Consider the following 26,843-nt stretch of genomic DNA (forward strand, 5'->3'; position numbering starts at 1 on the left):
GTAATGAACTTCTGTGCAACATTTACAGATTTTTTACTATCTCCCTTTTCATATAATTTATTAATATGAAAAACAAAGATTTAAGCTGTATTAGAGGAACAAAGATGTTTTTGAAGATTTCGATAAAACTGTGGTTTAGAAGAATTTACCATTCAGGAAATTCAACAAAAAATCATTTAAAAACATTTAAATCTCTGCAGGTCCGTTTTTACAAATCCAGGATGTACTTCAACATTGACATAAAACATCAGTACTAAATCCTCGTTGACCTTGACCTGTAGTTGACAGGTGCCCAATCTGAGTGAGATGATTAAGTGAATGTACAGCAATGTTGTATGCTACCTCAGATCTAATCAGGATAAAGATATTCTAATCCTGTTTTTATGCGATTGATGAAGAGATTTGGAGACAAATATCACCAGTCACAAGGTGTTAGCCTTGACCTTGAGAGATCTGGCGCCTGCTCTCATATCCTGTATCAATTACTGCCGTCCTTCTACAAGACGGGAGTCCTAGCCTAATGCATTCTTTTTTCATGCCTTTCTCCAGTTTTACGACCAGAGAATTAATGTAGTACCTGGGAAATTGTCAGATGTTGAAAAAAAAACATCCTTTGAAATTTGAAGTTGTGAATACCATGTTACATTGTCACACATTAAAGCTTGCAGCCTTTTCCTCAGCCTCCATTGATCAGGAAACTGTTTTTATCTACCAGCAGATCCGTACTAGTCCTGTTATACAAGCTACTTTAAACTTATTCATTGTTAAGAAATAATATGCATTATCTAATCAATAGTTGAAATCCAACTTACAAACGATCAGGTGATCAATTTTTTATTGATTGTAAATTTCATTTCCAGATTCTAGCAAATGGTTGCTAATTACATTTCCTCTATAGAAAGTTCCAGTACGGAAAAAAATGTCTGTCATTTACAGGAATATCTTTTTTTACTGTCTGCAGTACATAACAGAATCACATAATAACATAGATGTTCCAGGAGCACTGATAATGGCTTCAGAGGGAGCTACTGTCGATATTGTCAGGACATTCACTTGGTGCTTAGTGAAAACTGACATTTACACCCTTTCCAACATTAATAATTCTACAGAAACAGCTTTGATCTCAGACTAGCTAGAGGCAGATTTTATTTATCAACTGTAAACTGTTGGCATATATTGTATTAGATCAAATCATCATTTGTTTAAAAAACAACATGAAAAGAAATATCTAATAAAGATTTGGAGGCAGTGTGAAAAGAGTTGAAACATCAATTTGAAATGAGCTGTACCAGATGTTTCACGGTATATTAGACAGCAAGTGAGCGACCTTGACCTTCAGAAGGTTCTGGGTACAGCAAGGTCACCGACTGGAGAGAAACATCAGTTTATATTTTGGTGAGGAGCCATCAATTTACACCATAAAAATATCTTCACATCAACCAATCCAATATCATCACCGAGATACAAATTGGTTCCATGGAAACACTCTTTCTAGCACACTTGCTGAAGACAAAACAGATCATTATTTTTCATATAAGTCCTACAATAGCTTGAACAATAGACCTTTATTTGTTTGCATGAGACATAAAATTCCTCAAGTGACATCTGTGACCTCTGGTATTAAAACATATTTGAAATTGTCTGAGAAACCTATTGAAGGTCAAATCCATTAAAAGACATGCTCTATTCTGATTGGACAACATATACCACATGGCCTAGATGGCTAACTGAATTTCCTTTTGTCAGATTGGTTTAATCAGGCACCTTGCTGTCTCACTCTGGTCCCTAGCTCTTTCCTAATGGAATTACTAATGGGAGATGGCATTGTCAGTGCAAGAATTGACCCAGATAAAATCCACCAGAGGAATCCCTCGACTGTGATGAATCTCCAGTAAACAATACAGTATTGTCTCCCCCAGGAAGTACATGGTTACCAAGAATTCCATGGAATATCATCTTAAAATCAGGAAATGGGAAATTAGAAAGGAACGCACAGGAGATGGTAAAATGAGAAATGACAAACCAATAAATATTCAATGAACTACACCGTAATAATGGTTGTGAACAAACATCACTTTACAATAACTAAAGAGGAAAGAATTTTTTTGTGGGTTGCGAGACGGTTTCAGAAATCGTTTCCTGTAAAAGCAATCGGCAATATGCATTTGGTGATTACACGATCGTAATGACATCAGTCCTATCTGTGCTCCAAATCTGCCTGACAAAGCAGGGTCCATGTCTCTGTAATCTAACATGTAGAATGTGATTATTTCTGTAGTAAAAATCAATTTCCATCAGTTATCCTTCCAAATCCCATGATATTTAATTTTCAGGGAAAAACTCCACAACAGTCGGATCATTTCGGCAGCTGAAACAAATGCAGTGCAGAGCCTGCAGCACTCAAGGTACAATATGAGTTAGAGATGTTTTTATTACTATCCAGCAGTATATTGCTTTTATCATTTGGAGTTAAGAAGACAAGTTAGTTGACGATGGCACTCAGCTTAAATGTGAACCCGAAAGATTTGCATAGCAGGACCTAAGCTTGTAGCCTGATATTAATCAAGCAGTTCCCCAGCGCTCCCCAACGACTAAATCAATCATGTACTGATTGATTTTTTCCGTGTGCATTTATTACATAATCCTGGATGCTTAGAAAGCTTTTGTTAGAAGTCTGTCTTTGTGCTTCATGTTAGGCAGCCATTCTTCGATACAAAACAGGCCAAATGTACACACTGTAATAATTTATCGCCTGAGTCTAATGGGTTAACTCCAGTTAGCCTATGAAAGGGTATTGTCTGAATTCTGTAGGTATAAAAACAGCTGTTACTAATGGAAATCATTCTTATTTCAGCATATCCATTCAGTGGGATATCTTATTGCTACATTTTTGTCACCTTAGATACAGTAATTTCAATAGCACATGATTTCTTATACTTCCATAAATTGTTTCTATAAATAATTCAAATAGAAGTATTATTTAACTATTGCAGATAAATACATCAACATGAATTAAGTAGAGGATTAAAGTTAACAAATACATCCAAACAAGTAACACTTAGTCGACAGCACATTTTCATTTAATAGCACAATCGTTGGCCTTTTTAAAATGTCACAACAATCTGAACGCATTATTGGGTTAACTTGACTTCAAATTAACAACCGTCACCTTTAGTGATATTGGCATTAAACATGGCCAACTACATTGTCTTTCTGATATGTCAATTATACAACAAATGTAGGTCATCTAACCACAAAACCACAGGTCAAGGTCACCCAACAGGTCAAGGTCAGATCATCACATATTTAAACTCTGGTACAATATGAGACTTTGACAATAGTTATATTTAGATAAAAGCCATGCATGCCATAGTTCGTGTTTTCTTCAGTGAAACAAAGAGGTGGTTCCAGGCACAAAATACATGTTGATGCTAAAGACACGAAAACCAATATCTTTACAAAAACAGCCTTTCAATTTCCTTGTGATGACCAAAATACTAAAATATGAGTATGGATAGTCAGGTGGCACAGTGGTAACACACTTGCCTTTCACATAGGTGGCTGGGGTTTGATTCCCCGATAGGGCCTGAAATGGTATGGGTCATACCTGCCCGACCAATTGTTTTTTCCCCGGTTCATCCGATTTCCTCCCACAGGAAGACCCCTCCCACCAGATTCAATCTGGGTCAACAAGCGTGAATAATATAAGCTGATACAACTTGTCTTGCAGTTGATGTAAAATGAATAAAGTTAACATTTACTGAAATATGTGATCTAGTTATAAACCATGAGTATGACCTTGATCTGGTTATAAACCATGAGTATGACCTTGATCTGGTTATAAACCATGAGTATGACCTTGATCTAGTTATAAACCATGAGTATGACCTTGATCTGGTTATAAACCATGAGTATGACCTTGATCTGGTTATAAACCATGAGTATGACCTTGATCTGGTTATAAACCATGAATATGACCTTGATCTAGTTATAAACCATGAGTATGACCTTGATCTGGTTATAAACCATGAGTATGACCTTGATCTAGTTATAAACCATGAGTATTACCTTGATCTAGTTATAAACCATGATTAAGACCTTGATCTGGTTATAAACCATGAGTATGACCTTGATCTAGTTATAAACCATGAATATGACCTTGATCTGGTTATAAACCATGAGTATGACCTTGATCTAGTTATAAACCATGAGTATGACCTTGATCTGGTTATAAACCATGAGTATGACCTTGATCTAGTTATAAACCATGATTAAGACCTTGATCTGGTTATAAACCATGAGTATGACCTTGATCTAGTTATAAACCATGAGCATGACCTTGATCTAGTTATAAACCATGAGTATGACCTTGATCTGGTTATAAACCATGAGTATGACCTTGATCTAGTTATAAACCATGAGTATGACCTTGATCTGGTTATAAACCATGAGTATGACCTTGATCTGGTTATAAACCATGAGTATGACCTTGATCTGGTTATAAACTAGGAGTATGACATTGATCTGGTTATAAACCATGAGTATGACCTTGATCTAGTTATAAACCATGAGTATGACCTTGATCTGGTTATAAACCATGAGCATGACCTATGTTTGGTATAAGAATTGACCCTTACTTGTTGTGTGTGTTAAATCTAACACCTTCTCCTTGGTGTACAACATAAAAATCAGCATCAGCCAAAACATTCAGTAATCAAATCTAATAACTCACAGTGTTCTCTTTAAAGTATTTTATTCTAGACTTCCCAAAGACTGACTTCTCTATTTCTCTACCATTGTAACTGAGACTACCATAATATATCAACACTCCCCTACAACAACTTGTGTGAAGGCTCACCCACCCTGTACTATATATCTCAGGGAGCAGGCAACCAGAAAATATGAGTAAAAAGAAACGTGATTCTTCTTTGGCAGGTGGCCCGTTGGTGTTATGTCTCCTTTCAATGTCAAACAGAAAATCTCTTGTGTACATTCCACCAAACTGTAACATGAAATCCGGCAGAAAAACAGGTGAAGTCTCAGTGATTGTAGACTAAGCAGATATCAGGTTATGATAAAAGCTCTCAGGTTCCCTGTCAGAACATGCAAGGTAGATCACTCGAGTGTGTAGCTACTCAATTAAAATGACATTTCCAGTCGCTGTACACAGGGCCATTTAATTACAAATTCCCGCTACTATCAACTGGCATAAAAGACCATGTTATCTGTAGAGTAAATAACCAGCAGCCCATTTAAATCTACAAATAATTAATGTCTGACTTTTTTGAACGGTTTCAGGTCTGGGTGAGGTATTAGGTGCCTGTATATATATGTATTGTGGTAAGCAGTTGTTGACATGTGGACCAGAGAACTCGTCAGAACCGTTGTACTTTCTGAGGATCGTTTAATCAGAGTCCTTAGGGTTGATGCTCCCTTCACCTTTGGTCAGCTGTATCAAACCTACCTGAAGATAAATAGTCTGGCTTGTTGATTAAATATATCATTACAACTCACACCTTGGGAACAGTGTCTAGACCTAGACATCGGAGATGAGTAGGAAAATGGAGTTTGGACAGTCTGTGTTAAAGGATATTAGCCATGGAGACTGCATCCTCAGGCAGTCAAACATGGAGACTGCTTCCTCAGGCAGTCAAACATGGAGACTGCTTCCTCAGGCAGTCAAACATGGAGACTGCTTCCTCAGGCAGTCAAACATGGAGACTGCTTCATCATGCAACTAAACATGGAGTTTGCTTCCTCATACAACCAAACTTGTAGACTGCTTCCTCAGTCAAACATGGAGACTGCTTCCTCAGGCAGTCAAACATGGAGACTGTCTCCTCAGTCAAACTTGTAGACTGTCTCCTCAGTGAAACATGGAGACTGCTTCCTCAGGCAGTCAAACATGGAGACTGTCTCCTCAGTCAAACTTGTAGACTGTCTCCTCAGTGAAACATGGAGACTGTCTCCTCAGTCAAACTTGTAGACTGTCTCCTCAGTCAAACATGGAGACTGCTTCCTCAGTCAAACATGGCGACAGTCTCCTCAGTCAAACTTGTAGACTGTCTCCTCAGTCAAACATGGAGACTGCTTCCTCAGTCAAACATGGCGACAGTCTCCTCAATCAAACATGGAGACTGCTTCATCAGTCAAACATGGAGACTGCTTCCTCAGGTAGTCAAACATGGAGACTGCTTCCTCAGGCAGTCAAACATGGAGACTGCTTCCTCATACAACCAAACTTGTAGACTGCTTCCTCAGTCAAACATGGAGACTGCTTCCTCAGGCAGTCAAACATGGAGACTGTCTCCTCAGTCAAACTTGTAGACTGTCTCCTCAGTGAAACATGGAGACTGCCTCCTCAGTCAAACATGGAGACTGTCTCCTCAGTCAAACATGGAGACTGCTTCCTCAGTCAAACATGGAGACTGCTTCCTCAGTCAAACTTGTAGACTGTCTCCTCAGTGAAACATGGAGACTGCCTCCTCAGTCAAACATGGAGACTGCTTCCTCAGGCAGTCAAACATGGCGACAGTCTCCTCAGTCAAACATGGCGACAGTCTCCTCAGTCAAACATGGAGACTGCTTTCTCAGTCAAACATGGAGACTGCCTCCTCAATCAAACATGGCGACAGTCTCCTCAGTCAAACATGGAGACTGTCTCCTCAGTCAAACATGGAGACTGTCTCCTCAGTCAAACATGGAGACTGTCTCCTCAGTCAAACATGGAGACTGTCTCCTCAGTCAAACATGGAGACTGTCTCCTCAGTCAAACATGGAGACTGTCTCCTCAGTCAAACTTGTAGACTGTCTCCTCAGTGAAACATGGAGACTGCTTCCTCAGTCAAACATGGAGACTGTCTCCTCAGTCAAACATGGAGACTGCTTCATCAGTCAAACATGGAGACTGCTTCCTCAGTCAAACATGGAGACTGTCTCCTCAGTCAAACTTGTAGACTGTCTCCTCAGTGAAACATGGAGACTGCTTCCTCAGTCAAACATGGCGACAAGTCTCCTCAATCAAACATGGAGACTGCTTCATCAGTCAAACATGGAGACTGCTTCCTCAGGCAGTCAAACATGGAGACTGTCTCCTCAGTCAAACTTGTAGACTGTCTCCTCAGTGAAACATGGAGACTGCTTCCTCAGTCAAACATGGCGACAGTCTCCTCAATCAAACATGGAGACTGCTTCCTCAGTCAAACATGGAGACTGCCTCCTCAATCAAACATGGAGACTGCTTCATCAGTCAAACATGGAAACTGTCTCCTCAATCAAACATGGAGACTGCCTCCTCTGTCAAACATGGAGACTGCTTCCTCAGTCAAACATGGAGACTGCCTCCTCAATCAAACATGGAGACTGCTTCATCAGTCAAACATGGAAACTGTCTTCTTAGTCTAACATTCTAAACTAGACATTTTCAATAAATCTGTAATTTAACCGTTGGTGAAGCTTATCAAAATGAAGTTTGTAACTCTGTTCATAAAGGTATATTATTCAGTATACAGCATTCCACCATCTAAAGAAGTACTTAAAAGCAAAACCTGGCAGCTGTATGTAAGTAGTGAGATATGACAAGAACAATAATATGTACCAATTACTACATAAGGACATAAAATAATAAGAGATGTAGAATGTTAAGTAGAGTGTAATATGTATCATTGCATCATCTGCAGTAGCCCTAGTGGTCGCCGAAACTAGTGACAGAAAGTTGTGTTCATATAATGTAGTATTTTTAAGTGTAACAGCACGATTCACAGCTCACAGCCATGAAGACATTCATGAGTCTCAAAAATTATATATATATTTACAGTTACAGTTGACAGGAATACATTAATGACTTTTCTAAAGAGGTTGCTATTTTTGTCCAAACGACTTCCTTCGTGATGCATTTATATTTTGGAATTCCTCTTGATTCATTATTGAGCTTGACTTCCTTCGTGATGCATTTATATTTTGGAATTCCTCTTGATTCATTATTGAGCTTGACTTCCTTCGTGATGCATTTATATTTGGAACTCCTCTTGATTCATTATTGAGCTTGACTTCCTTCGTGATGCATTTATATTTTGGAACTCCTCTTGATTCATTATTGAGCCTGACTTCCTTCGTGATGCATTTTTTTTTGGAACTCCTCTTGATTCATTATTGAGCTTGACTTCCTTCGTGATGCATTTATATTTTGGAATTCCTCTTGATTCATTATTGAGCTTGCCCTATGTCTCCAGACGCCAAGTTTAGTGACCATTGTCAAGATCCTTGAGTAGGAATCAAGAACCATTTAACATGTAGACTACACATACTTTGCTACAGAGGATTTCTACATATATGATTTAGTCAATATGTCTGTAACAGGAACAGAAACCAACTGTTCCCTATCCTGTAATCAAAACTACGCTGAGCTGTAAATATTGTTGAAATTTAAACAAGTTACACCTATAACATATGTTCTGACATTATCATAGGATCAACAGTCTGTACATGACTAACCCTGACCTTTCTATGGTGACCTTGACACAAGCATCAAGGTTATACTAACAACCATTATGTTTGCAGCAACAGACATAATGAGCCCTGATAAAATAAATCTGGAAAACACTTCGTTGAAGTGGTAGATGCCAATCTGTGAAGAAATGATAAATACAAAATATTTCCAATCTCCTCCACTTAAACTGTTAGTCTATATCTTCCTTGTTTTACTGTGACCTTCACCTTTCTTTGATTTCAAGTACATACAGACGAAATATGCAAAGTCAGCAATGTTTGTGAAGCAATATGTTTTATGTGTTCACGAACGAAAGTAGAAGAAAATGAAGATAAAGCTTTCAATATTTTCCTATCTATGGCAAATCTTTCAGTCAACAACACAATCTATTCGTTCTAACCATTCAAGGAAGAGGCATTGCTATAATGGTTTATTTGAAATTTTGAGAGATAAGAAAATGATAGTTAAAGAATTCCACTGAAAACATCCTAGATAACACATTACTTCACAGTTTGCAGAAACAAGATTTGTCTGAAGGCAATGTTAACTCAGAGTGGGTCAGATATTTTTTTCAAAGTAGGTCAAAGGTCACAGGCAAGACCAGCAAGTCTGCAAATGTAGTACCGATAGGTCTTCTACCAAGGAACACATTGTATTGTTAATGAACTGTAGAAATGTTTTAAAAAGCAGGTCAAAGGTCATGGTCAAGGTCAGCAAATGCAGCAGAAATGGAAAGGTCTTGTCACAATTGACACATGGGCAAAATGCCTAAACTGTATCCTCATTAGTATCGACACAACACTGTTCTATAAAAACTTTAAACTAGCCATCTACAGACGTCAATGCCACCAATGCCACCAATGCCACCAACAACATGATATAGCAATAGCTCCCTGGACTTTGTCCTGGTGAGCGAAAAAAATTAAAAGTTGCATTTTATCATACCTTTAGTGATAATATGTCTTTTAAACATACACAAAAAAGATTTGTTTGGAATCTAATGTAGGGAACTCAGAAGCAATGATCAAAGCAAAACAGGTGACAACCAATATTCTCTACCGGCCAGTAATGTAACTCGGTCGGCTTCTGTGATTGTCAATTTAGCCCATCAACCAATCCTGCCTCCAACAAGTTATGTTGCAAATAGGAATTAAATCCCCCATCACTATGCATTACATGTTTGGTTGTCTTGGCAACTCCAGGAAAAATGCAAATATAAAGTCTGCAGCATTGATCTTTGGGTTAATTTGTTTCTGGTATGATGAATCTGTGTCCTTGAAAACAGCATGTTTCTTTAAAACCGCTGTGCTGGTACATACATTATTGGCCAGAAAAATAGATTCTTGGAGGTTGTGGCTAGAAATCGCTATGATTTCTCCAGAATATCCGTAACAAATTTGGCAACCAGTAATGTTTGTGATGAGACTTCACTCAAGTAAGATGGAATATTGCATGGATTTAAGCTGTCAGGAGGCTTGCTGGGCTTCCTCGATAATGACCCACATATTACTGAAAGTGACGCTGATCTATTGCAACCAATCCATTTTCTCTCAACTTCCCCAAAAAAATTTTATTTGAAAAATAAAGAAAAGCCCATTACTCTGCATGCTGTAGTGCATAATAGTCAATTTCATTATGTGACACTTTGTCATTCCAGGAGATAGTTGGATACAAAATCAGGCAATGGTAGACGATAGATTATAGGAAATAGATATATTAGGACAAAGTAAAGAACCTAAGGGCTCAAGCCTCAATATCATTATGCAACAGTTTGCAATCACATAAAGTCCTTGCTTTCAAAGATACGCAATCATGAGTGGTATACAAGATATGTATATATACATAATCCTTTGTAAAATGAACAAAGGGCAATAACAGTGTATAAAAGGTACAAAACACAACTGTAATGTATTAACACTAAATCTGGGAGTTAAGTAATATGTATGCAATAAGCTGAGGACAAGCCAACACATTGACTGAAAGGTAGATCCTATAAGGGATAATTAAATTTTCTGCTGTTGCCCGTGACAACTCACCTTGGAAGTATGATTATAGGACTGTATAACAGCAGTATACCACTGGGTGGTTCCCTCCGCCCGATACACCTCCACACGGTACCCCACCAGAACCGAGGGCGTGGTCAGCAAGATCTTCTGACCGTCCTGGTAGTCCTGCCACGCCTTTATGGCTAGGCCAGTCTCAGGGAAGCGGCGTAGTGTCTGGGCCTTATTATCATCACCATCCTGTAACACAAATACACCACTGTTATTCATTTAAACAACAACAGTGACCCATTTACATTTTAACAACAACAGTGACCCAATTACAGTAAAACAACAACACATTGAACCATTTAGTTAAACAACAACACAGTGACCCAATTACAGTAAAACAACAACACATTGAACCATTTACAGTTAAACAACAACACAGTGACCCAATTACAGTTAAACAACAAGTGACCTAATTACAGTTAAACAACACTTCAGTGACCCAATTACAGTTAAACAACACTTCAGTGACCCAATTACAGTTAAACAACAACAGTGACCCAATTACAGTTAAACAACACTTCAGTGACCCAATTACAGTTAAACAACACTTCAGTGACCCAATTACAGTTAAACAACACTTCAGTGACCCAATTACAGTTAAACCACACGTCAATGTCCCATTAACAGTTAAACAACAACAGTGACCCAATTACAGTCAAACAACACTTCAGTGACCCAATTACAGTTAAACAACACTTCAGTGACCCAATTACAGTCAAACAACACTTCAGTGACCCAATTACAGTTAAACCACACGTCAATGTCCCATTAACAGTTAAACAACAACAGTGTGACCCCATGCATCTTCAGGACTTTTTGGGGCCATAAATGTTAGAAGAAACATTTACTAGGCCTGTAATATCTATACTGTTCTTTTTTTAAATGTTTGTTATCCCTTTTGAATTCCATCCCACCATTAACAGCTTATAAGTTAGCATGGCGTAGTGAGACTCCCAGTGTGAGGTAAATATACACGAATATTTTTGTTAAAAAAACAGATGGCGGCACAGTGTCAGATACTGCTTCCTGATTGTGTGTTTACTTACAATCTTTCAGGATTTAATTGGATTTGCCATGCTGAGGAAAATGGCTGATGAAACTGATAAAATATACACAAGAGGCTATTTTCTCATCAAAAACCAACTGTTTCTGCTGATACGAATAGTGTCATCCATATGCCATACAGAAATGGGAAACATTTATTCCTACAGTATACACGAGATTGTCATTGACATACTTTATTGATATAGGAAATAGTAACAGTGTTACTTCAACCTGAAGTCTTTGTCATCTTGAATCAAGAAAACATTGCAATATTTTCTCACAGGGATGATTCTCATATTTTAATTTTTCAGTAAAACACATTTTTAGCTAAGAGGTACTGCCAATTTGTAACTGTTAACAGGACGAAACATATCTGCAAGTTAATACTCCTCAACTTTTTGTATGATTTGTCTTCAGTTATAAATCTCATCTCCAAAAGCAATGCCTTTGAATCCAAATAAACTTGAAATTACTGATAGTAGCTAGGCATGGATTAATTGTAAAGAAGTAGAAGGTAGTGTTGTGCCCTTGGACTTTGATGTAGCACCAGAGTCTCTTCAGTTTAGGCCAGATGCTCTGATACTGTTGCATCATCAGCAGAATAATTAGATCTCTGGACTCAAGTGGGTAAAATATTGATATATATAAACTCATTCATGAAATCTACCAACATTTGTATAAAATCATAGTTACTTGACTAATAAAACAAAAATGAAAACAGCATCATCTGATGATTCCTACATTAGCCTACATGGTTAACCTTCGGTCAGTCTAAACAAAACTAAATAAATATTGATGAATTGTTTTAAATATATGAAATTATGCTTTAGAAAATAAACTCTCCGAGTCAATAATTCAAGCTTGAAGCTGCCATATCCAATGTACAACCAATATTTAATGACGGCCTGAACAATGGCATATTTTATAAATGGGTAAAATGGTGGTATATTTTTTAATTCAATGTTAATTTATCATTCAACTTAAATTTTCATTTTATGATAATTATTATCATTATTGTGAAGCAGAAGCTGAGAAGCCATTGTTAGGCCCCAAAACAGTACATGTTTGGTATGTGACACGCAAGTTACACTACCTTCTACCCTAAACATGTCTGTTGAGCCCTGCTAGATTTAAATGGAGTTTGCAAAAAATAAGAAAGTCTTACTCGTCCTTTGATTTGACATGTTCGGACTTAACAATTATAAACAATCAGAGTTTGAACTATCACTAGCTAGAAAATTATTGGTATAATTTTTGTGTTTTTGTTTTTTGCTGAAAAAATACATGTTTGAACAATAAGCCAAATAGAAATGGCTAGAGATAAACAGGTAGCTACATAACATCAAACATTGTAGGCATTACGCTAACTGGGATCACAACGATTGTGTTTCACGTGGTTATCAAGTAATACCTTGGATAAAACCAGGTTTATTTGAGTTGGAATAATATTTCACATATATTTTGCTATTCTGACTGCCAAAAATAAATTGGCATCCTGAAATGTTTCCCTGGTTGTAGGAAAATGCTCTTTGATAGCACATTTTACCCATGTGATGTCAAAAGTCGTTTCATATACGAATATCAAGACAACAGAAAAGCACTTTCAGCTACTAAGAGAAAAAAAAATGACACTAAGCTCTATGGTTCTGAAGAAGAAGTTGTCAAAAGAAAATCAACTGAAACCCAAATTGACCAACTCTGAAGGGAATTAACTACGGAACTTTTAAGTGTCTGTTTCCTCTAAAAACTTGTATTACAGAACAATACTGAAACATCTCGAGATCTACTTCATTGAAGGTCATGTCAATGGCCTAAAAGTAGATTCACATGTGCACTGTAGATTGAGTGGAGATATCCTACAAAAGAAAGTGATATGTTAGTTTGTACTTTTCATAACAGCTCTATAAAAATAACAATTGTTCAGTTTTTGCTTAACAAAATAAATATCAGAACTGTTAAGTTTTTGCTGAACAACAAACATATTTCTTTTGTTTACAAACTTTTATGATCTGAGGAATGTGGTATCAGCAGGAGCTACTAGTACACAGGTAGGAAGACATTTCTTATCTACTACAAAACTATGTCAGCTAACAAAACTTCAACCTAGCATGTCACCTCCGACATTGATGCATCACTAAGCCTTACAATAATATCTAAACTGACATGTCAGAGCCCCATTAATACTGAAGTGCTTTGAGACAGCCCCCTTTAAGTCTCCATTACCAACACTGGACTGAAGTGCTTTGAGACAGCCCCCTAAGTCTCCATTACCAACCCTGGACTGAAGTGCTTTGAGACAGCCCCCTTTAAGTCTCCATTACCAACACTGGACTGAAGTGCTTTGAGACAGCCCCCTTAGTCTCCATTACCAACCCTGGACTGAAGTGCTTTGAGATAGCCCCTATGTCTCCATTAACAATCCTCAACTGAAGTGCTTTGAGACAGTCCTCTATGTCTCCATTACCAACCCTCGTCTGAAGTGCTTTGAGACAGCCCCTATGTCTCCATTACCAACCCTGGACTGAAGTGCTTTGAGACAGCCCCCTTAGTCTCCATTACCAACCCTGGACTGAAGTGCTTTGAGACAGCCCCTATGTCTCCATTAACAATCCTCAACTGAAGTGCTTTGAGACAGTCCCCTATGTCTCCATTACCAACCCTGGACTGAAGTGCTTTGAGATAGCACCCTTAGTCTCCATTACCAACACTGGACTGAAGTGCTTTGAGACAGCCCCCTTAGTCTCCATTACCAACCCTTGACTGAAGTGCTTTGAGACAGCCCCTATGTCTCCATTACCAATCCTCAACCGAAGTGCTTTGAGACAGCCCCCTATGTCTCCATTACCAACCCTCGTCTGAAGTGCTTTGAGACAGCCCCCTAAGTCTCCATTACCAACCCTGGACTGAAGTGCTTTGAGACAGCCCCCTTAGTCTCCATTACCAACACTGGACTGAAGTGCTTTGAGACAGCCCCCTTAGTCTCCATTACCAACCCTGGACTGAAGTGCTTTGAGACAGCCCCTATGTCTCCATTAACAATCCTCAACTGAAGTGCTTTGAGACAGTCCCCTATGTCTCCATTACCAACCCTCGTCTGAAGTGCTTTGAGACAGCCCCTATGTCTCCATTACCAACCCTTGACTGAAGTGCTTTGAGACAGCCCCTATGTCTCCATTACCAATCCTCAACCGAAGTGCTTTGAGACAGCCCCCTATGTCTCCATTACCAACCCTCGTCTGAAGTGCTTTGAGACAGCCCCCTAAGTGAGTCTGGTGTTCCCTGTTGATGTCCTTCAAATGACCTAGACTAAAAATATCTCACAACAATTTGATCTCCTTCAAAGCATGTGATGGCAAGATTGATAAAAAGTCAACACTCAGCTGATCAATTTGGTTGGAAAGCCTGGGACTAGTGAGTGCAATATAAATAATGTATTGGTGCGTGGTTCATCTAATCTCTAACCAAGCTTTCTACCTACAGCCAATCTATACAAATATAACTGTACTGAAATGTACCATCCACCTCATCAATACTGTAACAGTAGACATGCAGTGGGTGTACTTAGACTTGAACAAATCAAATATGTAATGTGACTGTCCTGAAACAAAACATTGTTGATATTATTGAACTACAGCCCACACCTTGTTATGATCTATAGTGATGGTTTGTGATACCACAACTCCAACCTCCCTGTCTATCATACAGAGCTACTGTAATACACAACACAGCCATGTGTTTCCATTATTGATCAGCAGACACAAATAGTTGTGTACATACATTTACAAGTACTAAATCCAAGTCATATATATTTCATAATTCCAATATTATCCACCTGTACAACAGATTAAGTTTAAATGTGGATCAGACAAGCAGAACATTACCAGATCAGAATTAGTTATGTTTATATGTGTCTGATACACCTTGTTAAATACATTCTGCCACCATGTTAAAGGTAAAAGTGAGCTACCATGTGGTTTGACCTCTGCTACTATGTCAAATTCAGGGATTCAAGTTTCAGCCCCACAAGGTTCTTGGGTAGAGGCCTACTGGGGCTAAGGCGGCTCGGCCTAACAAAGAACATGTGCAGTAACACTTCCACCTGCAGTAATAAAAATACTTGCCTTTGTGGAAACTTGTTTGATGTCACGGCAGCTTTATGTAGAGTTACATAAAGCACAAAGCTACCCTGGAGATCTTTTATTCAATATTGATTCCAACAATAAAATGTGATACGAACCTGTAAGACTAAGGTCTTATTAAATTTCAAAAGAGATACTGTAATGACTACATCTCCAGACATGGCCTACTCAAGTTAGTGTGTAGTTGTCACTGAATCAAGTCAGCCTGTAGTTGTCACCGAAACCCTTACAATGGCTTTCTATCTACTGTTTCTATCACCTGAAAACATTCCGAACTTATGCCATCACTGAACGCCCTACAATGACTTTCTATCACCTCAAAATATTCTCACCTCTAGCGTCACTGAAACCCTTACTACAACTTTCTGTCATCTCAAAATGTTCTCTAATCTTGTTATAAATTATTTGAATAACAAAGAGAACATGACATCATATTTCAATTCTGCACACTGATTAAAGACAGAGTGCCATGAAGTTTAACAGGAAACATTGACAATAGAGCCTCAACCTGAGTAATTCTCAGTTTGTAGCAGGGTGAACAGGAGACAAGAACAGGTATAGCATGGCAGTGTCATATTTATTCACAAATACATGTTAAAACAATACTGTGGATAAAATAACACAGCTGAACCAGCAAAGGATTTATCCTAAAAAACATCACAGAGGAGTTTGTATGTGTAACCGGTTGAGTGTTTTGTCATTTCTCAAAGACCACACAGGTTCTCCAGTGACGTTCCAGAATTGAATAGAGCTAAACCACATCTCTGAAGTGCAGCAATAGCATGATTATATCAAATGCAGACGCAGCATGCGTCATACCAACCGAGGGAGTGGTATTAGTTGTAAGTCTGCCTGTATGGAACCTTTTTATTTAAAGCTTGTGTAACTAGGCCAGCACAGCTGACAGCTACTTAAGTCACGCCCACCATACAATTTCTCATAACCAATGAAACATACAACTTGTAAACAACCTAGGTCATATTTATTTTCTGACTCTTCGCTCTTTATGCGACACATTTTTTCTCTATATAGACCGCATTTTAATTCCACATTCAAGTAGCTTACAACAATTATAGCCTAAAAGTTGAAGTACATAGCATTGCAGCCATGCATGACCTACATTGTATAGGAGAGAAGCTGATTCAATATTTCAGTGTAAATACACAGTGTTTAAACACAGCTATAAAGGTGGTAACAATGAAGTGTCAGTGTTTATCTTTACCAGGTAAATATTAATGGTAGGGCTATAACTGTGACGAGCTCTTATCACATATTCTGGAGGGGCACAACACAGGGTAATTTCTACTGGAGGGGTCCAACACAGGGTAATTCTACTGGATGGGTACAACATAGGGTAATTCTACAGGAGGGGTCCAACACAGGGTAATTCTACAGGAGGGGTACAACACAGGGTAATTCTACTGGAGGGGTCCAACACAGGGTAATTCTACAGGAGGGGTACAACACAGGGTAATTTTACTGGAGGGGTACAACACAGGGTAATTCTACTGGAGGGGTACAACACAGGGTAATTCTACTGGAGGGGTACAACATAGGGTAATTCTACAGGAGGGGTACAACACAGGGTAATTCTACTGGAGGGGTAAACACACGGTAATTCTACTGGAGGGGTACAACACAGGGTAATTCTACTGAAGGGATACAACACAGGGTAATTCTACTGGAGGGGTACAACAAAGGGTAATTCTACTGGAGGTTCAACAGTTAAATGTAGTTAATATGTGTCAGTCTATAGGCAATTGCTGGAAGAGATGTTGAATGAAATCAAATCTACTGGAATTTGCAGGCAGAATAAACCAACCTTCACATATAGAACTAAAATAAACTAACCTTCACATATAGAAATAAAATAAATTATTTTACGGCAAATAAGTCACACTTTGCCAAATAATGAAAATAAACATCAAAGCAGAATGTTGTTGAGTGTTGAGTAGCGCTACACCCAGTTTACCAAGTAAAATGAACTTGCATGCCAAAAGAAGATTGGAGATGATAAAATGATTGGCAATGCTGTGACCTTGACACTGGTATGGTATCCCATGGAGATGTTTATTGGGAAGCCCTATGCTGTGACCTTGACACTGGCATGGTATCCCATGGAGATGTTTATTGGGAAGCCCTATGCTGTGACCTTGACACTGGTATGGTATCCCATGGAGATGTTTATTGGGAAGCCCTATGCTGTGACCTTGACACTGGTATGGTATCCCATGGAGATGTTTATTGGGAAGCCCTATGCTGTGACCTTGACACTGGTATGGTATCCCATGGAGATGTTTATAGGGAAGCACTATGCTGTGACCATGACACTGGTATGGTATCCATGGAGATGTTAACTGGGAAGCGCTATAGATATAATTGGAAGGACAAGAAGAGAAGGACAGAAGCTGGAGATCAACATTTCACAGATATGATTAATTATAAAATTCCTTTTGTGTGATTAGTGCGCATGAATACAATGCTCTGTAATTATGATTAATCATAAAATTCATTTCGTGTGATTAGTATGCAGGTATACAATGCTCTGTAATTAACTTGGAATGAAATGAAAAGGTGTTCCATTCCATTACCCGAGAGATATCGACCTTGTCCCTTTGACCTTCCTCTTTATATACAGTTCCAACGAGTGACTTACAAAACGTTTAAAAGGAAGAAACGTGTTTAGGGACCTGTGAATTAAATCTTGACTAGGGCCACTTTATGTGTGTACACTAAAGCCCTGATTTGAGTGGTGTCATTAGAGCTATATCAACCACCCTGTGTTTACAATACCCGCTCTGACCTCAATCCTGTAAACGGCTGTAGAATGACTAAGTAGAGTGGTGTTACCCCTGACCAGACATATATAATGGTAAGGCCGGGGCTTTGTGGAGTTTATGACACATTTGATGTGCGTGACCTTCAGTACAATTTGGGTAGCCACCCTGTTGTGACCAGACACATCGGACAGCTCCTATCTCTGTGGCAGACTTTCTACAAATAACTCACAAAAATAACACATGAAAATGACAGCTTCACAGCAACATCTAATTAAAATCTTTTCTTTTCATTTAAAAAATTGTCATTTTTCCAACATGCCTTTGCTTGTATTTGACCCCAGACAAGTGACCATTATGATCATGGTCCTCCCATTTCTATTGTCAAATCTCCCCACAAGACTCCATCCCAATAAAATTAATTATAGCCTGACCTTATTGGGGATTTGAATACAAAGGACAACACACCACTATTTTCTGTGACTATTCACCACTCGCCAAAGGTTCTTTGACCCATCAAGCCGAACAAGAAAATCTCTTATTTCCGAACAACCCCAGGAACTGTCAAAACACTCCACGAACGACTTGTCATTTATTGCTGAAAGCGAATTGTATCACGCAACAATAGCTGGTTGAATGCTGAGTTAGCAACTTCTCAGGTCGATATTAAGTTGTATTGCAGTCCTTTAATCCTGACTGTAAGAAATTGCTAGCAATTCAAACGGTGAAATTATATTTTCACCCTCAAACCATAAGAAATAGACAACAAACGATCTCGGCTATATCCTTGTTTGATCGCTTTCCACTTGTATGACCAGAGGGCGAATATCGGTGAACCGAAAATAAATGACTTGTTCCTGTTCCGACAGGATGTAAACATGACATAGGTTTAGGTAAATGAACACTGTGCTATATGGTTAAATTTCTCCAACAGTCAGGTGGAGTAATACAATATTGAGTGTACCCTGAGGGTGAAACAATACCATTAGGGAATTTCATGTGTATCATCTAGATTTTATTGTATATATTTGTTACGAGTATGAATGACCTAGATTAAGGACAGGACGGATAGACAAGAGAACAAATGTTGTAATTAATGCACGACAAAATATAGGAGACTGAAAAATTAACAAAGGGCCATAACTTGGTATATAATGTGATACAATTTCTGATATCAAAATACAATAACACTGCTTTTTATGTGTAGCACATTTGGTGAGTATTAGTAAAAGAATGGTGAAATTTTAGCTTTAAGTACATTTAAATTTAAAGTATTCTTAACGCCATGTCACTGAGACAGTCAGACGTCGGACAATTCAATATCATTTCCAGTTTTTAACTGGATTTTATCATATCAAATTGACAGATATCATCTGTAAATAATGATAAATTCTTGTAATATAATGTTTTAGAAAATCACAAAAAAAGATCTGTAAGTTTGATCAAATAAACAATATCCATTGTTCCCTATATCACAGACAATGCAAGGGGAGTATTCTCACGAGAAAGATTATGTAACACTTGATATTTCCTACACAGGAGGCGATTCACTCAATCATAGGGGTATTGCAGGCTCATCAATCAGTGCTTCAATACTTCCAGAACTGCAGGCATAGCACATATCAATCTGTGCACCAACACTAGAAAATTAATTAAATGAGGGACCAGGAAGGTTTAGAATTACAATATCTGATTAATTCTATTGTTTTTATCAACATAAACTCAAGTTAAAATCAACATTAAGTGTTTTTTAAGAACTTTTAATAAATTTGTGACCTTCGAATTTAATCAGATGATGTTAAAACCAGCTATGCTGGTTTCAGTATCAAAACCATAATCAGGGCATCTAGTAGACCCTCGAAAGTATATTCTTGACTCCCCAAAATGAGATCTGACTCTTGGGTTTGAAGGAATGGTCTATTTGACATTGTGTTTTGACCCTTCATACATCCCAGAAATAGTGATTTGTCTTCTGAAATTGCTAAAAATCAAGGGTCAACTGGATGCTCTGTATATTGATATATCCAGTCTAGGTCTTGGATAACCGATTTCCCTAGATTTCAGTTTCTTCCTGGTCCAAAACGTCTGAACATGACAGTTGTAACTCTTAACGAAGAACAAGTGTACGTGGACAGTTTGAATGCCCGAGTTTCATTGAAAGGTGAATCATTCGAAAAGATAATCACAATGAAATTTAGAGAACATCGCTCTAACATGCAAGTTGTCGGGTTCTGTGTTCAGGTATGTTTGAATAATTCATCACATCTTCCAGTGCTAAGAGTTGAACAAGACCTGAACGCCAATAGGAACCCATGCCGGACTAAAATGTCTGTTTGAAAGGACAATACAACCGGGATATAAATTCCCACTCCTAGACGAGAATCCTGCTGACTGTCGAGAGCTTGTGTTCTAAGGGTTCCTATACAACTCTCAACAAAACGTTGTGTCTGGTATGTCTTCAGTGTTGTCTGGGTCTTCAGACAATCAAATATACTCGAGGTCAATAGATGTCTTACAAAATGTTGTGCTTGAATCTTAACTTAGTTATCTGTACAGCAAAACTGGTATCGAAAGGACTAATTTTGTAGAGAATTGACTTTTTATTTTAAAAAAGCATGCCTTAAAACTAACTTGGTTACCGGTAGACTGCTGGGAATTGCCATTTATAATACTGAAGACTGTGTTGACGATGGTTATACAACCAGCCAACTTAATGTTCATCTATAATTAATGAGTTTTTCTGATATTTTCCAACATACAAGGAATTCAATTTTAACCAAATAAGACTTTTTTTGTTTTATTTTTCAACCCCCCCCCCCCCCCCCCCCCCGCTTTTTTTTTTTTTTTTTTTTTACCTTACTGTCTCAAACCTAGGTCACACACATGAGTGAAATAGCGTGGCTTAACATATTTAAAAATAACTTACTTCAGCATAATATAACGTACTTTAAGACACCTAGAATAACAACCTACTTCAGCGTAATTCAACGTACTTTAACATACTTAAACATAATTATTGCTGTAGTTTACTACAGTTTAACTTCCAAATAATTTGTGAAAACCTTGGGAGAGTGTAAGTGATAATCTATATTTTGAACATGTTCAAATGCTACCATAACACAAGCAAAATTTTTGAATGTAGTTGAATGTACTTGAGTAATATACTTTAATTACTTTCTGTGCCAGTCACCTGACTAGAACATATATACATACATTCATCATTGGCCCTATCATAATCTAGATTACTTTAACTTGTAAATACCATTCAGAATATGTTAAGTTGCGTTTTGTAACACATGTGACCTAGGCTTTATCATATTTTATTAGTGGCAGAAAAAACCCTACAAAAAACAGTTTCTTTGAAATTTCATGAAGATGTCTCCCATTAAGACCCCCCTGCCTGTCAATCTGAACTGAGCAGAGAATGTTTTGAAAAGAATATTGCACTTTACATCACTGACAGAAAAACTGCCAGAACACCACGCATAAATCCATAAAACAGACCCATCAATGCTTTAGTTTAGGGAATATCAATGTTTTTTAGAACCTAAATGTTCATTTTTGAGTCGGGTTTAAGCGTTTAAATTCGTAGCAACCTCTTGACGAGATAACCAAGAACGGTATTTACAAGTCAAATGATAGCGCAATGAATAATGCATGTAGTCATTTAAAGGCATCAATCTGGCCCATAAAGTGTCAGGGCTCCCCTCCTCATTGAAGAAGCACAAAAGCAACAAGCTATGGACTTGGGCTGTAGATTGATGGGTCCCGACTGTCTGCTGGGAGACAGTAAGCTAATGTCCATCACTCGACATTCCTGGAAGGGAGATTGGACACCATCTCTGTCAAGCCCCTGTCTCCATAAATCCACACCAGTAATACCTAAAGGCTCAGCATCAGGCTTACACCAGCTGCTTGATATTCTGTACAGGATTTCCCCCACTAAGCAGTATAACCAATCATTGATCGCCATCTGGTCACCAACATTTCATAAGACAAATCCCTTCCATTTTATTGTTGATACTCAATACTTCTGAACTGTTACAGGTATGGTAGACCATTACCTAAAGTGTTATATAGTTATCGTATAAAGACCATATAGATCTAATGTTTAACCCTTTGCAAACAACCAGAATCATCGATTGAATGCCAGTAAAATTTTTTTTTTTAGAAGAACAGTATTTTTCTTGCCTAGATATTTGCAATCATTTCCTATTGTAAAATTGTTTTTCCCAAACAAGTCATCAAATTCTCAAAATCTTGAAACCTTCTGAATCAGAATATTCCAGAATTACATGTTCTGGCTTTTTTTCTTACTTCACTATTGTGCAATAGCATTGTCTAAACATATAATTTGGGAAATTTAGAATTTGGAAGTAAGTTTCTTATTTGGAGAGTTGAACTTTAACCCACTCGCTACAAATTCCCAGTTGCTTAGAAACTGTTTGGGTGACCTTGGACAGTGACCTCTGTTTAAATGAGATGGAGAACTATTTAGGTGACCTTGGACAGTGACCTCTGATATACAAATGGATAACTGTTTATATTATATGACCTTGGACAGTGACCTCTGTTATACAAATGGATAACTGTTTATATTATATGACCTTGGACAGTGACCTCTGATATACAAATGGATAACTGTTTACACTATATGACCTTGGACAGTTACATGACCTTGGACAGTTACAATGTATGTAAGAGATGGAAAAGTGACCTCTGTTATATATACACAAGTATCTGATTTATTGTTCCTATAACAATGTAGAAATCCATCATACACATGCTGGTGTACTTGTTAACCCAGTCATGTGGACACATTGTACACAGAATCCAATACTTGATAGAGGAAGGACGCACTTAGCATGTCAGACAGTCAATAACATACACCAATACACAGGGACTACACCCAAACAGAAAATCAATACACGCCTACCATATATACTGTCATCTACACAATGTTACACAAAAACTCCACATTCAATTAATGTCTGATTAATGAGTCCATAATACATGTATGATTTATGTGTGATTGGCAGTCCCCTCTACACCTGTATAATGGCCCCGCGTGGTTAATGATAACAGACCTGGAGATAAAATTGTGGATGTGTATTCAGCACAATCTACTTGAATAAAGTGATTAATTCTATGGTAGATTGACTCGGATGGGCTATTTATGAACCAACCTATACCAGATATAGTGATATCTGTCCATTCTCCTTTCATGTACAATAGGTCAGGCCAGTTATGTTGTAATAGTGTTGTCTGGCTCAAAGCCAACACCAATACACACATTATTTATGTTCATAGATATGTTGAGTATATATATATACAAATATAGCACACACAGCACACCTACTTATGATGGCTATGGATTTTTTTCTCAATAATATAACTCTAATTTTACTGAAATAGTTATAAATATGTTCGTCGTCCTACAAGATATATTTTTAGTATTATTTAATGGGGATTCTGTAAAAATGTATACAGAAAAACAAATCATAGCCTTTCAGAGCAAATGAAGAGCAAATGGTAAGACAAGCGCTTCATTTGACTGGAATAAATGGCAGGCTCATGCTAACGGAATCAAGTAAGCCATGATGTTTTCAAACGGCCGCGTTTTTTGTAATGAGATTTTATCCTAAATGCATACATTACTGTAGTTTTAAATCGTTTAGAGGATTGCTTCATTAGTACCGCTTGTCCATGGTAAGTGGAACCAGATTTTCTTAATGAAAATTCAGAATCATGAAGAAATGTCAATTTAAACAAAAGCTATACTGACCATTGCGACATTCATCAAAGATAATGTCACATAACTCGTAAAATCATGGTGACAGTTTCTGGACACACAAATTCATTGTTGATTCTGATTATTATCATCAATTTCATCATAAATATTATGTTGTATGTATCTTGAAGCTTGCTTACAGCATTTTGATGTTGTTTGGTTGCTGCTGCAAGCCAATAGAGCTACGGTGACCTACATAAGGGTTGCAGTCTCCATCAGATCAATAGGAGGAGGTTAACCAGTTTCCAGTTGACATGGTGTAGATTTAATGTGAAAAGACATTTCCAGCTTGAGACTCGGAGCAGGGAGCCTAGGAACTGGTCGATAAAACACTGACAATAATGTGGTAAGTCTTTCTCACCGAGCATCCCAGGGTGTCCATGAAATGAAATAAAACTACTTGATCTATGTGAGGCCTGTATATATCCAAACCCCCATGTACACGTTGTTTATGGAAATGAAATCCACCACCACAGCCAGCAGAGCAATGACAAGATTAGTATATGGTAACAGTGACCTTGATCTCCAGTGAAGTAACATTTACACTACAATGGTAACTCAACCTCCAAAGGAAGTTTCACTGAAATCCATCCAGCAATGATGGCTGCTACTTCAGTACAAGCTCAACAAATATTTTTTCTGATTTTATTGATAGCTGTCCTTGATCTTTGTTACCAAAAAATAATGATATATTAACTTGTTCCAGTTGTACAAATGCTCAACCTTTAATGAAGTTTCATTGAAATCCAACCACAAATGGTGTCACTGCATTGATAGTGATGCTGTCAATGTGACAGAAAAATAAAATTGATACAGGGTATCCAAAATGTTTTGAATTTTATGGTGGGGAATAAATGTCTGTAAAATCAATAATTTGATGTCAACGACCCTTTTATGTCTGAAAGTGTGGAAATGTCAAACATCCACAAATGCTGATAAAAGTAAACACAATTTCCTCCCAAAAAACTTCTATACATACTAGGTACAGCCAACACTATATCAATAGCTTACTTCTTGTATATCTTCGTGTTAGGTAAAATTTTGTCTTTAACTTACTACACCAGTTAAAATGAAATGGAAAGCAGAATGAACACTGGTAAAAATATTCATTATTCAAAGACAGCATCATGAAAACATCACAAAATAGGTAGCAAAAAAAATCCAGAGATACCAAGACGAAATGTGTAAGAAATATTACAATATCAATATTCAGAGACAATACGACAAATTCAGAAACAAATACAAATATCAACACACTGTGTCAAGATTGTGGCAAAATGGGTAAGGAAAGACAATACTGACAGTATGACAAATTGAGTCACCAATATCAATACTCAGACAGTATGACAAATTGAGTCACCAATATCAATACTCAGACAGTATGACAAATTGAGTCAACAATATCAATACTCAGAGACAGTATGACAAATTGAGTCACTAATTTCAATACTCAGAGACAGTATGACAAATTGGGTCACTAATATCAATACTCAGGGACAGTATGACAAATTGAGTCACCAATATCAATACTCAGAGACAGTATGACAAATTGAGTCACTAATTTCAATACTCAGAGACAGTATGACAAATTGGGTCACTAATATCAATACTCAGGGACAGTATGACAAATTGAGTCACCAATATCAATACTCAGAGACAGTATGACAAATTGAGTCACCAATATCAATACTCAGAGACAGTATGACAAATTGAGTCACTAATTTCAATACTCAGAGACAGTATGACAAATTGGGTCACTAATATCAATACTCAGGGACAGTATGACAAATTGAGTCACCAATATCAATACTCAGAGACAGTATGACAAATTGAGTCACCAATATCAATACTCAGAGACAGTATAACAAATTGAGTTACCAATATCAATACTGAGCATGACAAATTGAGTACCAATATCAATACTCGGACAGTATGACAAATTGAGTCACCAATATCAATACTCGGACAGTATGACAAATTGGGTCACTAATATCAATAACAGGTGACAGAATGAGACCTAACTACAAATATCCTGTTATCAGGTACATTTATCTCACAGTGCATTGTGTTGACTGGTCTCATTATCTTCCTCCAGTACAAATACACAGGTCACCTTTATCATTAATAACCATTACTGTGCTGTAAATTGCCACGGCTGTATGTGAAATTGTTCTGGTCTATATTGAGTGCTCATCATTTGCTGACAATCAATACAGCCTCACCATGCCACCCACTTGGTCCTCTGGTGCATGTGACTACAGCTTGACTCCAGGGACACAAACACTGGGTAATTATCATAGCTCTTACCAGTCCTAAACCCCCTGATAATTGATCAGATTATACAGATGTACACCACCATCATCTTCCAATCATCATCCCCCAATCTATCGACACAAGGTGGCAACCTTCATAATAGCTGCCCTGCATGGTGTTGACATTGAACTTTCATATTCCACTCAAGGTGGTGACCTTGAACTTGCAGTTTCCACTCAAGAATGTGACCTTGAACTTTAGGTTCTATACATGGTTGTGACCATAGATTTACAGCTA

At 37.7% G+C, this 26,843-nt stretch overlaps 1 protein-coding gene across 1 annotated transcript in view; it reads right to left on the bottom strand.

Moving 5' to 3' along the window:
* Nucleotides 1-26,843, bottom strand: part of LOC117339459 (probable JmjC domain-containing histone demethylation protein 2C) — a 182,220-nt gene that overhangs the window by 99,863 nt on the left and 55,514 nt on the right. The window contains 1 exon segment of the mRNA XM_033901044.1: nt 10,525-10,731. Coding sequence (XP_033756935.1) covers nt 10,525-10,731 — 207 coding nt within the window.

The sequence above is a fragment of the Pecten maximus genome, chromosome 12 (assembly GCF_902652985.1).
Source record: "Pecten maximus chromosome 12, xPecMax1.1, whole genome shotgun sequence".
In the NCBI taxonomy this organism is placed as follows: Eukaryota; Metazoa; Mollusca; class Bivalvia; order Pectinida; family Pectinidae; genus Pecten; species Pecten maximus.